The 15,688-nt window shown below is 34.3% G+C and overlaps 1 protein-coding gene across 3 annotated transcripts in view; it reads left to right on the top strand.

The window, feature by feature from the left end:
* The window catches only part of CAMK2D (calcium/calmodulin dependent protein kinase II delta), a 340,685-nt gene that overhangs the window by 273,485 nt on the left and 51,512 nt on the right, over window positions 1-15,688 (top strand). For all 3 annotated transcript variants that reach the window (XM_027837545.1, XM_027837546.1, XM_027837547.1), the window contains 4 exons: window positions 6,494-6,588; window positions 10,542-10,664; window positions 12,569-12,652; window positions 13,386-13,428. In XM_027837545.1, the coding sequence (XP_027693346.1) occupies window positions 6,494-6,588; window positions 10,542-10,664; window positions 12,569-12,652; window positions 13,386-13,428 (345 nt within the window). The remainder of the gene's footprint in view (window positions 1-6,493; window positions 6,589-10,541; window positions 10,665-12,568; window positions 12,653-13,385; window positions 13,429-15,688) is intronic.

The raw sequence follows: 15,688 nt of genomic DNA, 5'->3' as shown, positions 1-15,688 counted from the left end.
TAAACATAAGAAAAGTATCTGAATAGAATCTTAGAAAATTTAGATATGATAGATCTTTCATAATTACTGAATGGAAATAGAAAGGAGTACATGTATTTCACAGCTGTTTATGACACCTTTACAAAAATTGAAATCTAGAAATGTAAAAACATTAAACTCAATTTTTAACTGACTATAATGTAATAAAAATTATGATTAATAAAAGATTGTTGTAAAAGGATTAAAGGAATGTAATAGAAAAAAAAGGAAAGGAAGAAGGCCATGGAGTACCCAATCTAAACTGTGCTACCAAGCCATAATCACTAAAACTATTTGGCAATGGTTTAAAAAAAAATAGAATGTTTGATTGGTGATTCAGATTAGGAACAAAACAACAATTGAACATGGTAGCATATTGTTTAATAAATGCAAAGACCATAATTTTAGGGTTAAGAAGTCACTATTCAACAAAACTGATGAGAAAATTAGAAAACAGTCTGACAAAAATTAGGTATAGAGCAATATCTCACAGTATATGCCATCTCCAAATGGATATATGACTTACATTTTACAAGTCATATCATAAACAGATTGGAAGAACAGAAAAGTTCCTTTTCAAAATTATGCTTAGGGAAGGTGTTCTTAACCAAACAGGGGATAGAGATGATCATAAGACATAAAATGGATAAGTTGGTTGTAAAATTGAAAAGGTTTTGTACAAAGTCAATGCAATTAAAATTAGAAGAAAAGTGGTTAACATGAGGGGGATTTTTGTAGCAAATTTCTCTCATGAGGAATTTATATTCAAGATATGTAAAGAATCAAATAAATTTATAAGGATAAGAATCATTCCTCAATAGATAAATGATCAAAAAATATGAGCAGGCAGTTGGAAGGAAGGAAGAAAGAAAGAAAGAAAGAAAGAAAGAAAGAAAGAAAGAAAGAAAGAAAGAAAGAAAGAAAGGCAAGCTATCAGTAACCAAATAAATTTTTTCCAAACCAGGAATGTGAAAAATGAAAATGAAAGGTACTTTGTCATCCCACCCTATACCCATTAGGATGGTAAAATATCACACAGACAAAAGAGGAAAATTCTAATTATTTGAAATTATGTGGGAGGATAGACACACTGAAATCCACTGTAAGTAGAGCTCTGAATTTGTGTGACTATTATCAAAAGCAGTTTGTAACTATGTCCAAAATATCACCAAGTTTATATCATTTAACTTGCTGATAACAGAAAGAGGAAAAGGATTCTTATGAATAAAAATGTTCTTAGTATTTTTATGGTAGCAAAGAACTGGAAACTAAGCCCAACAGCAGGCAGTGGCTGAACAAATTATGGTATATGAATGTATTGAAACATTTTTGTGCCATAAGAAATGACAAAAAGGTATGAGTTCAAAGGAACCTTGAAAAATTTGTGTGAACTGATGCAGAGTAAAGGGATCAGAAACAGGGAAAATTTTTATAGTTACATTATAAAGAAAAACAACTTTAAAAGACTTAAGAATTCTAATAAATGCAATGACTGACCAGAAGACCAAGGATGATCCATAATGAAATTTGATGGACTAGAGGTGAAGAATGAGATACCCATTTTCACATATGGGCAATGTATGGATTTGTTTTGCTTCTTTGTACATTGTTGTGGGAAAAGGTTTTGAGGAGGAGGGAGGCAGAGAGATCATGATAGTGATGCCAAAAAAAGCAAACAAAGGGTGGCATTTTAAAAAACACATTGATGAAGTATTTAAAGAGAGTGCATAACAAAATCAGAAGGAATTTCAGAGCAAGACAGACAAGACAGCTTTGGAATGGATGAATTGAGTATGTTTTAAAAACAAGCTGTAGATAATGAAATTCCCAGTTTCGTATACAATACTCTTTTGTATATGGAATACTTCTTTACGTATGGAAATGTCTGTCCACTGCTGTTTGTCAAGTTCAGAACAAGTTAAAAAAAAACTTTAAAGGTATAGGGGAGATAAAAATTCCTTATGCTTGCGTTGCAAAAGTACTAACTGTTCAACATTCAAAAAACAGTCTCAAGAAGAAACATTATCTCTCAGTCTTAAGATCTTTTCCTTTAAAAACAATAACAAAGAAATAATCTTTTCATATAGTCAGACTGTTTTTCTTTTCTACTCATTGGTATTTGTCACGCTATAAGATTGAGCATCATGCTGTGATTTAAAACCAGGTTAAGTATTTTGAGGTTCTTTTGTCTTACCAAGAGATCCTTTTTTTTTAGAAAAATTTTCCTAAACTGTGGTGTTGATCATATTGCTGTGATATGCAGATGAGCTTTTATGCTGCACTCTCTTAGTTTCTTAGTTTGTGTATTTTTTTATGTTGTTTGACAGTTCTGTGATGACTTTGTGAATTGTTTTCAAAGTTCCAAAATGTCATAAACAGAACTTTTCCATTCTGAACCACAGAAACAAAGAAAAACAAAACTTAAAAATACAACTCAATGGATGGATGGTTTTTTTTTTTCAAATGAGAGCAAGTCCAACCTAGAGATAAAAGGCTGACCCCAGGCATTCCACTAGAATTCTGACATTCACACAGTGGCCTCCTCACCTGCTCTGTGCTCTGCTTACTCACTTCCTTGTTCAGGTGGAGTTCTCCCAATAGCTGAACCTCATTTTGTCATGTCATGGGCCTTTTGAAAAACCCTATCTGGAGTTCATTTTTGCAGACAAGCCTTTGTAACTTTTCATGGGACTTCCAGTGAAGTATGTGTTTTGGCTCACACCAAGTTAACAGTAGTAATTTTTTTAGAGATTCTCAAATCTTCCATTTGTGAAATATGACAGCTATATAGAACACAAATTTGTATATAACAAGCATAAGAAATGTGCTGACATCATGATAGACTGTTACTGATGAATTTTGGGGGCACTGCTATATTTCCTATAAATAAATACAAATCATGTATGTGGAAATATATGTATATATTAATATATATGAAGGTGAGTATATATATATGCACATATACATGCATTTTGCATTATATAACATTTTATATGTTATACTATATATAATATAGTATTTAATATGTATATATACATAATGTGTATTTAACAGGTATGTATGTCTAAATATATATATGAAATGTCTAAATATATTTATGTACCTTCAGTACAATGCAGTATAAGATGCTACAATATAATACAATAAAATGAATATTTAATAAATGATTATTACGTACCATGCACTGCTCTAAACACTGGGGATAAAACAATCCCTGTGTTCAAGGAGCTTTGGGGAGAGATGACATAAATAACGAGGCACATTCCAGATACATTCAGAGTAGATGATGTATAACCTTGGAGAAGAAAATTATGTGGACATGGATAAAGACTGAATCTTTTATCACTTGACATAAGGAGGGCCCAGATGAGGAAACTACATTTAAAAGCGCAGGTTGGCACCTTTTCTGCAACTCTTAGACTTAGACTTCCCTATGGTCACAAAGCCATCTTGTGTCAGAAGTAAGATTTTCACCCAAGCTTTGTTGGCTTCAAGGGTAGCTCTGTATTTGTTCCATGGTGCTGCTATATAGAAATATATATATATTTTTTTGCCTTTTTTAAATCTTCCCTAAACAGTACATATGAGGATATAAGGTTATGTTAGCTTTTATTTTGTAGTTGTTTTTGGTGTGAATTAGTGGTATCATTGGTATGGAGAACTCCCCGTCTAGAAACTAACTTTCAGTGGATACAAATCAGCAATTTTTCTATAATGTGTAGTCTTACAGAATTACTTGGGGTACTGAAAGTGTAAGTGATTTGGTTATAGTCACACAGCTGGCTGTGGGAGCCCAGGTCTTCCTGGCCCCATGACACTGTGTTACCATCTCTTTGTATTATATTAGGTTAAGCTTCTGAATATGACCTTAGGTTAAAAGCTCACAGCTGTGAGACAGAAGGGCAACATGGAAAGAGCATGTGAATTTGAAGTCAGTGAGCCTATGTGCAAATCTCAGCTCTCTTATTTATTGGTGACCTACCATAAGTAACTTAATCTCTCCGGCCAAACTTTCTTCAGAATGAAATTATTAGACTAACTTACATTGTAATCACAATCTTTGATGCATCAGACCCCGCTCTGAAACATCCGTTCCTCTCTCCCCTGCCACCCCAGTGGTAGTGTTACAAGATACACACTGCTCCAATAATAAAAGTTAACTATATCTTACATACATAAACAATCCTGTTAACTGATCCCTGTGTGGCCAGAACCAACTTTCCCTAATCCATTCTTCATGTAACTGCTTCAACCAATTCCCTAATAGTGAAAAAAAATTTTCCAGGAGGGAAAGGAGAGATTTATTGACATCACCTGCCAGATGTCAGTAAGCTGTTATTCAGCCTCCAATGGTATGGTCTCAAACAGGTGCCTGTTCCTTTATCTTCACAATATCCAAGACTTCCAAGAGTATATTTACAGGCCCCATGTCAGTCCTTAGTGGTTCCCCTGACAGGTGTTTCTCTCTATAACCAGACAACAGGGTTTTGGGTTTTTTTTTTGTTTGTTTTTGTTTTTGTTTTGTTTTTTGTTTTGTTTTGTTTTTGATGTATCCTGTCAAGAGCCAAGGAATTTGAGGACAGAGGGAACTGAGGCAGAATGCTCACCTGAGTGAACATTTGATAGTGAACAGATCCATATGGAGAACTGACCAAATGAGTGAGGAAGCTAAGGGCCTGAGGCAGATAATGGGGTCAGAAGTAGGAATCAGAGACTTAATGAGAGATGAATTATTAGAATTTTAGACTATAGTGGTTTAGTAGAAGAAATGTCATAAAGAAAATTAAGATTGGACATTACAAAGTTCTTTATAGTTCTTTAACATCACTATGCTATTTTAATAATGAGTTTTATTTTTATAAATTATGAAGTGAAATTCATGTTAATCTCCCTCTGTTAACCAGACTTAGATGTTTAACCTTGCTATGTGGACCAGTGTCTCAGACCAGAGTATCATCGCTCACCTAGTGGTGGTTTACTTTATTGCAGGCAAAATAAATAGCTGAGCTTACAAACTAAAATCTCTATACCAGTACTATCAAACTCAAATAGAAACAGGTCTCTGAGGGCAGCATATTAACTTAAGAAACCCCAAGTTAGCATTATCTATGTTTCATTGTATTTTTATTTATTTTGTTAAATATTTCCCAATTACTTTTTAATCTGTTTGGAGAGTTTTGCCTTGAGTTTGATACCTCTGTTCTAAAATGATGGCAATCTTAATACTTACATATGAAAGATAATGAGAAGGAAAAAAGGCACAGGAAATGAGCATTTATATAGCACCTACTATGTGTCAGGCACTGTTAAGTGCTTTTTACAAATATAATCTCATTTGAGCCTCCTAACAACCCTGTGAGGTAAGTGCCATTATTATTTCCATTTTATAGATGAAGAAATTGAAACACAGAAGTTAAGTGACTTGCTCAGGGTCACGTAACTAGTGTTGAGGTTCATGGGTACCCCACAATGTTGGGGTGCACCAGAATGATGAGGAATAGATGGGTAGGTCGCAGGGTCAGTCCTGAAAAGAATTGACTCAGACCACCTCCAAGACAATGACATTTATTGGAGTGACGTACCCAGCAGGCTGTCTTCCTTATGGGAGGCCAGAGTACTGAGCCAGGTTAGGTGTCAGGTCTATGTACAGTTTGACGGGATAAGTGGAAAGGGAGGAAGAGCACTGCTTTGGAATGTCACGTAGTCCATACAGATAAGCAAAGGGAACAGGGAAGGGAAGGGAAAGAGCTGTTCTGGAATGTCAGGTAGTTGGGAGGTGCTTTGTGAAAGCACACAGATAAATCCACGGTGGGGGGCTTCAATGCATAGTCTCCTTGATCACTCTTCTGGCTGGTCACATTTTGCATCCTGCTCGCTCCATCTGCCTCGAGCATTCCTTTCCAACTCAACTCATCACTAGTAAGTATCTGAGGTCAAATTTAAACTCAGATCTTTGTGATTCCAGAACCAGCAATCTATCTACTGTACCACCAGCTGCCTAATGGAGGTGTTTGTGCATGTGGAAGGTGATAATAATTGACATGTATATAGTGTGTTAGGGTTAACAAAGCGCTTCACATGCAGTATCACCTTTATTTTTCACAATCCTGTGATAGGTACTACAGGCATTACTACATACGGGAAAACAGAGAATCAGGTAATTTGAGTGATGTTCATATAAACCTAAGTTCACATAGTGCATAAGTGAAAGAACCATTGGGTGAAAAACTTTGGGTCCAAATCAAGTGTTCTTTACTCTATTCTATTGTTGTCTCCCAACAATTGAGATCTAGAGAGTAGATCTTAGGATTCTCTGTGAGGTTTTCTAACAAACTATTTTCTCTTGATGGAGGGGACAGAAAAAGCAAAGTATCAGTGTTAAGTATTGCTGCTTAATGGGTCAGTTCGACTTAACTGTTCATTTTATATTCTCTGTGCAAATGACAAATGATAATATTGTGTTAATTTCTCCCAGGTGTGATTCTCTATATTCTCCTGGTGGGTTACCCTCCTTTCTGGGATGAAGACCAGCACAGACTCTACCAGCAGATCAAGGCTGGAGCGTATGATGTATGTAACCAATTTAATTGCAGCAGCCAGTTGAGGATTGGTTTCTATTTAATAACAGTTTATATTTCCTTTCTCATATTTCATCATGGCTGTTGTTGAACCTAACAGTAACCATAGCTGTGGATGCAAGACGGTCGCCTTGCTGTTTCTCCCCCTTTGTTAGGGAAAGGTGCCTATGAAATTAGAAATGCATCATCTCAGTTATTCTGATATAATTTTGTGCTAACTAAGTGTCTCTTATGACTGAGGACAGCCACTTTTTAAAATCTGGAAGGAAAAATGGTTGCCCCTGACTTTGTGAAAACTCTAGCTCTTGACACATTTGAAAAAAACACATTTTTAATTGAAAGAAGACTACATTTCATACAGGTTTTTTCAGGTAAATTATTTTTCCCAAATCAGTCACATAATTTTGGATTGTATCTAACTATTGCCTAGTTATCCTAATCTTGTAACCATATCCTAGCAACTATTGCCTCACCATCTGAATTTACTATGGAATCTGAAATTCAGCAATTTGATTTTTTTTTAGCTCAACAGAATGCCCACTAATATCCAATATTAAGTGGCTATACTTAATTTAATTTGAATTAGAAAATTCAAATACATGTATACTAAATATAAATAATGTATACTAAATACTAGTAAGTGTATATATATACATATACATGCATGCATACATATATACATACACACACATACATATAATTTCCATTAGATTATAACCTCCTCAAAAAATGCAATTTTTCATTTTGTCTCTATATCCCTTCTTCAGTACCTTGCATATAGCAGATGTTTAATTATTACGCATTCAAAGAATTTGTATCTTTCTGAGCTCTGCATCAATGATACTGGTACACTACCGTGTGACAAATACCTCTATAAGTACTGGCTTGTAGATTCATGCTCAGTTCTGTAGGTTTTTACCTTATCTTACTTTAAGTGCTAACCTAAAAACTTAAAAGGGTACATTAGGGATGCTTTCCCTGCCTTATAGATGTGGGGATCTTGTCCCCTTTTTCAACAGAAAGGTTCAACAGCAGCAATATCTTCATTTATATGTTTCCTGTGCGGTACACTATAGTGTGGAGTAGAGGAGGGAAGCATTTCCAGGTGTGTTATGAAAATCTTTTAGTAATTTCAATCAACTTTTCTACATTTCTCCTTTGGAACAGAGTTATATTAAATTTTCTCTGGACAGTTTTATAGCATGAAAACTCTGCTGTTATAGCTAAGGAGTTATGCTTCCTTCTGTTTGGCAAGAGAAAGGAATGTAAGAGTTTTGGGAGAATAAGAAGTAAAAATTGTGCACCAAGTTCTCCTCTCATATAGTTTGTGTTGAGCCCATTCTAACATGTTAGGAAATGTGCAGAACTACCATTCTACCCCAGGGGCCTCAAGTATTACATCTCTCAGAGAGTCATTTGTAGATTCACACTGGGAATAAATTGCTTATTGAAGAAGATATTGACCCTTTAGGCTATAGAAGTACAAATGAGTACCCTGAAAGAAGTAATTTCTTAAATATATCACATGAGCCTGAATTAATATTTATGCAAAAGTAATAGCTGTGGGGGGCACAGGGGAGGGGAAGGACAGAAGTCTGCCCTAACCTCAATAAATTCAGTTCTATTACAATACTCAGGAATTTGTTATATATGCATATGTGAACTGAATATTTCATTGTACATTACTTTTAGTTGAGATTTGTGATGTAAAATTATTTTCTCATTATATCATATAATGCTGCATTATTTAACTGCTAAAGATAAACTTCTAGAGTCAAGATGGAGTGCACTATCCTTTATGAAAATTTACATGGTGAATAGGTCAGGAGTTTTTTTTTCTTCTTTTTTGACAGTGGTTCAGTTATCAAACGATATTTAATCACTGAAAGTAGACAAGGAAGTGACTTACTGAATGCAGTGCCATACTGAGAATGTGAGGATAGCCATCCTGAGGATTCAAGGATATGGTAGAATGAGAGGTTGCAAGAGAGTCAGCTTCCTCAACCTTCTCCCGAAAGAAGTAATGGAAATGCCAAAGTGGAGCAGAAACAACCACAAACCTTCAAACAAAAATCTTTGGAATCACTTATATAGGATAAAAGCAAATCTTCTATAATAGGTTAAAAGAGACAATAAAACATATTCTAATATATCAGTAATAAGGCAAGAAGATGAAACTCAGTGAATAAGGAATACATATAAATAAAATAAATAACAATGGAATAAATGGACAGTGAATTATTTCATTGAAGAATAGACTTGGAGGTAGAACATTAAAAGCAGAATATCAAGACCAGAAAATAACTTATCTAAAAAAGATTTGGAAACAATACAGACAGAAGGTTTCTGACAGAGAGAACAAGGACTTTCAAAAACTGTGAAAAAAAAAGAAAGAAATAATCTCTCCACTGTATTTTAGGAAATCATATTCCTAGAAAAATATTCCTAGAAATATTAAAAATTAGTTAACACCCTACAAAGAGAATTCACAGGATACCAGGAAAGAACTCTACACTTAATTTATCTAGCCACATCAGTATAAATCTTCCAAGCATACAATGACAAGGATATGATCCTACAAAAAAGTTAGAGAGAAAGGCACCACATATCAAAAACAGCATATGATTCCATAAGATTTTTTTCCACAAAAATGAAAACTAATAGATCAATCTGGAATATAGTTAAGGAACTCAATCCCAAAAGCATTCTCCTAGAAAAGCTAAGTATTTCTCTTTAGAAACAAAATTGACATATTAACTTCAAGATAACATTATGCTTCTCATAAAAAAAGACACAAATGCATTTTGCTTTTGCATCTCACAATAAACAAGAGCACCCAATACATTTGAAGAATTGAAGACTGAAATGTAAAAGGAAGAGCACAAGCATAGATTATCGATGTAGATGATTCAACCAGTATTTATTGGTCAAATTGATGCTTATCTCATGCTTTTCTGAAAACAGAGTTAAAAATCAATGAAACAAACAAACAAAAAAGGAGTAATGCTATCTTAGTTAACTACTTGAATGATACAGTTAGGTGTGAAAGGAAAAGGAAAAAAAAAGAGGAGTTGATAGCAGAAAAAATATTGTTATGGTCACTAAATATAAAAGAAAGAAAAGCAAATAAGATGAGAGATACAATTGTATTATGTTGTTGTTGAAGTTAAAAGACATTTTAGCAACATATAATTTGAAGATTATGTTTATATGCATGGCTTTTAAAATTTTTACCTTTATCTGGGTGCTTTTTTGTTAATATTTGAATACTTTTATTTATAAGAAAAAATTGACTGCCTTCTATATTAGATAAGCTTAAATTTTTTTTTCAACTTTAAATGGGCTCATAAACTTGGTATCTAGAATGCAGCTTAGACTACTATCAACTACTTTTGACAGCACCACGCTTTATTTAACTATCTGTGTGAAAGTGAAGAAAAGAAATACGGAATATCATGCCAGGGAAAAGGGACTAAACATAGAGTTTAGACAAAAGTAAGAATTAATGTCATGTTAGATTATTAAGTATTGGAATGGGCTAGTAATGAAGTTTCGAAGTGTGATTCTATTCAACTACTCCCCTGTAGATTTTTTGAAAGTTGGAGAAATCACTGTTTTCCTTGCATGAATAAAATGACAGAACATTAGATATCTCTGTTGTGACATTGAAAATGGCTTCCTAGAAAACTAGTATGAAATGCCATTTTAAGGCAAAACAGTATTTTAAGATCTAGGTTTTCAGGTTATTTTCTCATTTTTAGAATTATGCCATATCTTTCCCATATTGACTTTGTTCATCAGTTACTCCACTCTTTCATGTATGTGTGTATAAATGAATTTCACACCCATGAAAATTAAATTCACAGAATATCAATCTAGTGAATTTTATATTCTTTCTATCGAATATCATATGATTTCTCTTTTTGCAAATTTATATTTTTAAAGTTTCCATCACCAGAGTGGGACACTGTGACTCCTGAAGCCAAAGACCTTATCAATAAAATGCTTACTATCAATCCTGCCAAACGCATCACCGCATCTGAGGCACTGAAACATCCATGGATCTGTGTAAGTTACGGCTTTTTAAGTCTTCCACATTTGCAAATCAAAATGTATCATCCTTCAAAATTAGAGTCACGCATTCAAAGGAAGTTGCGTATATATGTCTTATTTTTAAAAATTCATAGGATTTTAAATCTTCAGAGCTTGGAGGGACCTTAAAGGTCATTCCTTCTAACTCCCTCATTTTGTGGTTATCTGGTAAGCAGGCATTCTGGCATTTGGACTTGAATGTTATGATTCCAGGTCTTTACACTCTGCCACATTTCTTTCCATTGTCCACCAAAGTGCAAAACAAAAATCATAAAAACACAACTTAGAGATCTGGAAGTTGCTTTAGAAATTGTCTGATAAAATGTCTTCATTTTATGAATAAAGAAATTGAGGTCCAGATAGGTTAAGTGATTTGCTAATAGTATTTAATAACTGTAGCTATAATAAACAAAAACATCTAAAAAAAAAACAGTGGGTAAGTAAGTAATTCCAGTCAAGGTATTAACAGAAATTGTCAAATAAATTTATATGCTGGGTACTTGTGAATATGGGTTTTCCCATTCTGAATTATTTTGTGATAAGGTGAGGAACAAATGAAATAATACTAATGCTGATGGATAATGATGATGATAAAGAAGGTGACACCAGGGTTTAAAAGTATAACTTGAAGTCAAGAATAAAATAAGTTAGTTCAGGTACCAACCAATATCTTCCATTAATCACATATGCATTTTGAACTTTGGACTAAGTATAAACTTTGCGGTGTTTTTTATAAGGTACAGTAATTTAAAAATAGAGAAAGTAAAAAAAAAATCTGATAGGAAAGCACAGAGAGGCTTGAATATATTTTCAGAAATTGCCCTTGTCATAAGTAGGTTCCAAGTGTCTGTAGATATAACAGAGGTTATTAGATAGAATGGAGTGCTGATTGAAGTTAAGGATGAAATTGGGATTAGAGCATAATTCAGGAAAGGTTTTGGGTTTTTTTTTCCCCCTTTATTTTGTTGGTTTTATTCATTTGCTTGTCTCTTTATCTATCAACCTAGGTAGTTAGTTGGTCTAGTGGATAGAGTGCATGACCTGGAGTCAGGAAGACCTGAGTTCGAATCCTGCCTCTGACATTAGTCGTGTGACCCTGGCCAAGTTACTTAACCGCTCTGTACCTCAGTTTACTCTTATGTAAAATGGAGATGATAATGTCATTTAATTTACAGGGTTGTTGTGACGGTCAAGTAAGTTAACATATAGCTTTGTAAACCTTACAGTGCTATATAAATGCTCACTATTATTATCCCTTTATCATTTGTTTGTGTATTTAGAGACTGGGTCTCTTTCTTGCCCAAGTTCTGAGTGTAGCGACTATAGTGACCACTCTCATTCCAGATCCTATTGCTGATCAGTCTGGGAGCTTTGACATTCTCTGTTTTCTGATCTGAGCAGCTTCTTTCCTCAGTAGACAGCCTGGTGGTCCCCTGTTCTCGAGGGTTCAGGACTTACTGTGGACTCCAGGGCATCTCTTACCCACTGCGGCTCAGAACTTCCAACCTTAAGAGATCCATCAGCCTCAGATTCCTCTAGCAGCAGGAATTTTAAGCCTAAGACTTCATGTTTGGCTGAAAAACCTTTTTTGATGTTTTTACTATAAATGTTTATACTTTGTAAAATAGTTTATACTTTGTAAAATATAAAAACTATACTGTAGACATAGAAAAATAATAATCATAATAATATTAGGATGCAAATTAATAGTTTTGTTGATGAGAGTTTTTTAAATAATAATTAACTAACTTATAGTTAGATTCTGTTAAGTTGATAGCATGGGTGAAGAGACCATTTATGTGAATTTAGTAATATGAAAAGAATACTACAACATGTCATATATCACATAAAGTTAAAATAATTTTAATTTTTTTTTCCAGCAACGTTCTACTGTTGCTTCTATGATGCACAGACAGGAAACTGTAGATTGCTTGAAGAAATTCAATGCAAGAAGAAAGCTGAAGGTAAGAAAACTAGAATTTTTGAGGGAAGACACTTTTCTCCAGGTACATTTAATAGAGTAGCAACTGTGAAGGACACCCATTTCAGTGAAGGAAACATGTTCCTGGAAATATTTTATGACAGATGGATGTCACTTGGTGAAGAATAGAAATTCGTATCACTGTTTTCCCTTCTCCTGGATCATGAGCAAATGGAATGTCCATTTGATGTTTTGTGTGTGTGTGTGTGTGTGTGTGTGAGAGAGAGAGAGAGAAACAGAGAGACATAGAGAGAGAGAGACAGAGAGAGACAGAGAGAGATAGAGAGACAGAGAGACAGAGAAAGACAGAGAGAGATACAGAGACAGAGATAGAGAGAGACAAAGAGAGAGACAGAGACAGAGAGAGATAGAGAGACACAGAGAGACAGAGAGAGAGACAGAGAGAGACAGAGAGAGAGAGAGAGAAAGGGAGAGGGAGAGAGAAGAGCTGGTTGGATCAGTGTATCCACTTCAAAGTCTATTCCATCTTTTAAGAACAGCTATGTCCCATGATCATCCGGAAACACATATAAGGACATTGTGAGGGACCTATATGCATGACTTTCAGGATAAAAGCCCAAGCAAATATAAAATTAGGAAAGTCTTGACTTGAATGCCTTTTTGACACTGGAGAAGTTGTCCGTGTTTGGCTGTATGAGGTCAGAGATGTATCTGCAGATGCAAACCTTAACTACGCATGCTTACTTCCTTAACAGGGTGCCATTCTCACAACCATGCTGGCTACAAGAAATTTTTCAGGTATGTGTGTGTGTGACCTGACTTTCTTCTAAACACCATGGCTTCTTCGAGTGTCATATTTTGGATTTTAAGTCGTGTAATAATTAATATGATTACTTTAATCATACCATAGGTCAAAAAGACTTATTCCATTGTAGTACAGTCAGTGTACCAGATATGATAAACCAAACTATATCCTTATCAGGAATAATTGTGTTTCAGGACATCACTCTGAAATGCCAAGTAATTAAGAATAAGATGCTTGGTGTTCATACCTAGGGCAGGGCACAAAATGGAAATTACTATTGAGAGGTGTGTTTTCATATGCCTAAGCATTTTCAAAGGGACAGTTAATCTTTGCAGAATTTTTAATTGTGTCTTGGTATCTTGAAAGAGTTCATGTAACACATATAGGTGTGTGCATGTGTGCATATGTACATGTATGTATTTATGTGTATCCGCACATAGACACAAACACATACACATGTGTAACTTGCCCTTGAGAAGTAGCTCAGGTCCTCAGGTTTGGGGCAGTTCTCAGAATACCTTAGACACAATGAGAACTTCATAAATGCTCGTTGACTTGTCTTGACTCATCTAGATTATTAGAACCAAGCTATTTTATACTTTAGGGGGAAAAAAAAGTCTGTAGCTTAACTTATCCAGATAATTTCCTCAGTTCTCTTTTTTCCCCTTTGTGTAATGTTTTCCTAGACTGACTTTTGAAATAAGAGTATAAGATTTTTTTTCATTTTTTGTTGTGTCCTTCTGATTATTAGTTATGAAGGATTAAAATTTCCTCTCCCGCTTTGTCAGTCTGCTTTCTTGATTAAAATTTTACCAAAAAAAGAAAATGGTGGTAGAACAAATACCAAAATCATTTCCCTTTCCCTTGCTTTTCTAATTATAAATAAATGTATGTGTATCAAAACCTTCCAAAGGCTTCCTCCAGAGAGGTTTTCAACATTGTTTCAAATGATAAACAATTAAATAACAAACACCCCAATGAACAAGGCAACTGAGTTGGTCTGTTGTATGTATTTTGTCCTTTTAATTTTGGTGTTTTAAATCCATGTTGCTGCCTCTGTTGGGTTCCCCATTTTGTATACAGGTATTTAACATAATTGACATTTATGTGGGTGAGTTCAATTGTCTCATTTTCAAAAAGTTATACAATAAATATTATAATAAATTGCAAAATAGGCTAATATTATATTGTGATATACTAGCTTGCTACATTTTATGGTGCTTTAGAGAGGAAATTGTGATGAATAAATATTTTTTTAAATATACATCTTTACCATGAATATTATATGTTTTATTAAGGAGTGATTTCATAGGCACATCTGTGCACCCACATATAGTATTGTTTTTCTTCCTGTCACATCCCTTATGCCCTACTACACTAATACAAATCATAACTAATATAGAGGTTTTATATTATTTCTGAATTTCTCATCATCCATCATTCCCAAATCCACAAGTTAGCATAGCAGTCAGTTGTAACATCCTGCACTTGATGATACATTTTTATTTCCAAGTAATTCTGTTTCATTGCAAAAATTCTGTTTCACTGCAATACTTGTTCTTTAAAGTAATTTGTCCATAAGTATATGGTTATAAAGTGTTTTTTTTTTCTTTTCTTCCTTTATGTGGAATATGTTTCTTGTGAGGTAAGGTCCATAGTAACTGAAAGGGACATCTCTGCATTTCCCAGGCCAAACCCCTGCTCACCCCAAACCATTGTCTTCTTTCTGCTTGCTCTTGCAATTCTAAGTTTGCTTTCCTAATTTAACTGCCTCTGGGTTTCTGTAACAATCGTTTTTTCAGCTCTAGACAATCACAGTCATTCACTGTTTTATTGTTGGTTTAATTTTTTAAAAAAATTAATGGAATTGTTGAGGATTAAAACTATATACAAATAGGAAATGAACACTTGGAGGTATCTTTTATACATATACCAAAGGGGCAGTGAGATTATGGCACACACCAACATAAAGCTGAGTAATTCATCTTTCAAATTCATATATTCAGGAAGCTTTATTTTTTCCAAATATTACATTCTAAAGGTTAAATTCACTTTTCAGCTTCTCATATGGGGCTGCTACCAACTGAGATCACCATCGCTGCTTATGACAATATATTTGTGACTATTTTGACTCCATGTATTAGTAATCTAAGTGTTTGTCACTTAGGGGGTAAGCACAGTTTTGGGTGACTGCCCCTTTAGTGGTAGAATGTCCCTACAACAGGAGGGAAGCTGCTGAGAATGTCCTGTACA

Source organism: Vombatus ursinus, unplaced genomic scaffold, assembly GCF_900497805.2.
Source record: "Vombatus ursinus unplaced genomic scaffold, bare-nosed wombat genome assembly UNPS02014821.1, whole genome shotgun sequence".
NCBI lineage: Eukaryota > Metazoa > Chordata > Mammalia > Diprotodontia > Vombatidae > Vombatus > Vombatus ursinus.
This window is presented reverse-complemented; position numbering and strand designations above follow the sequence as displayed.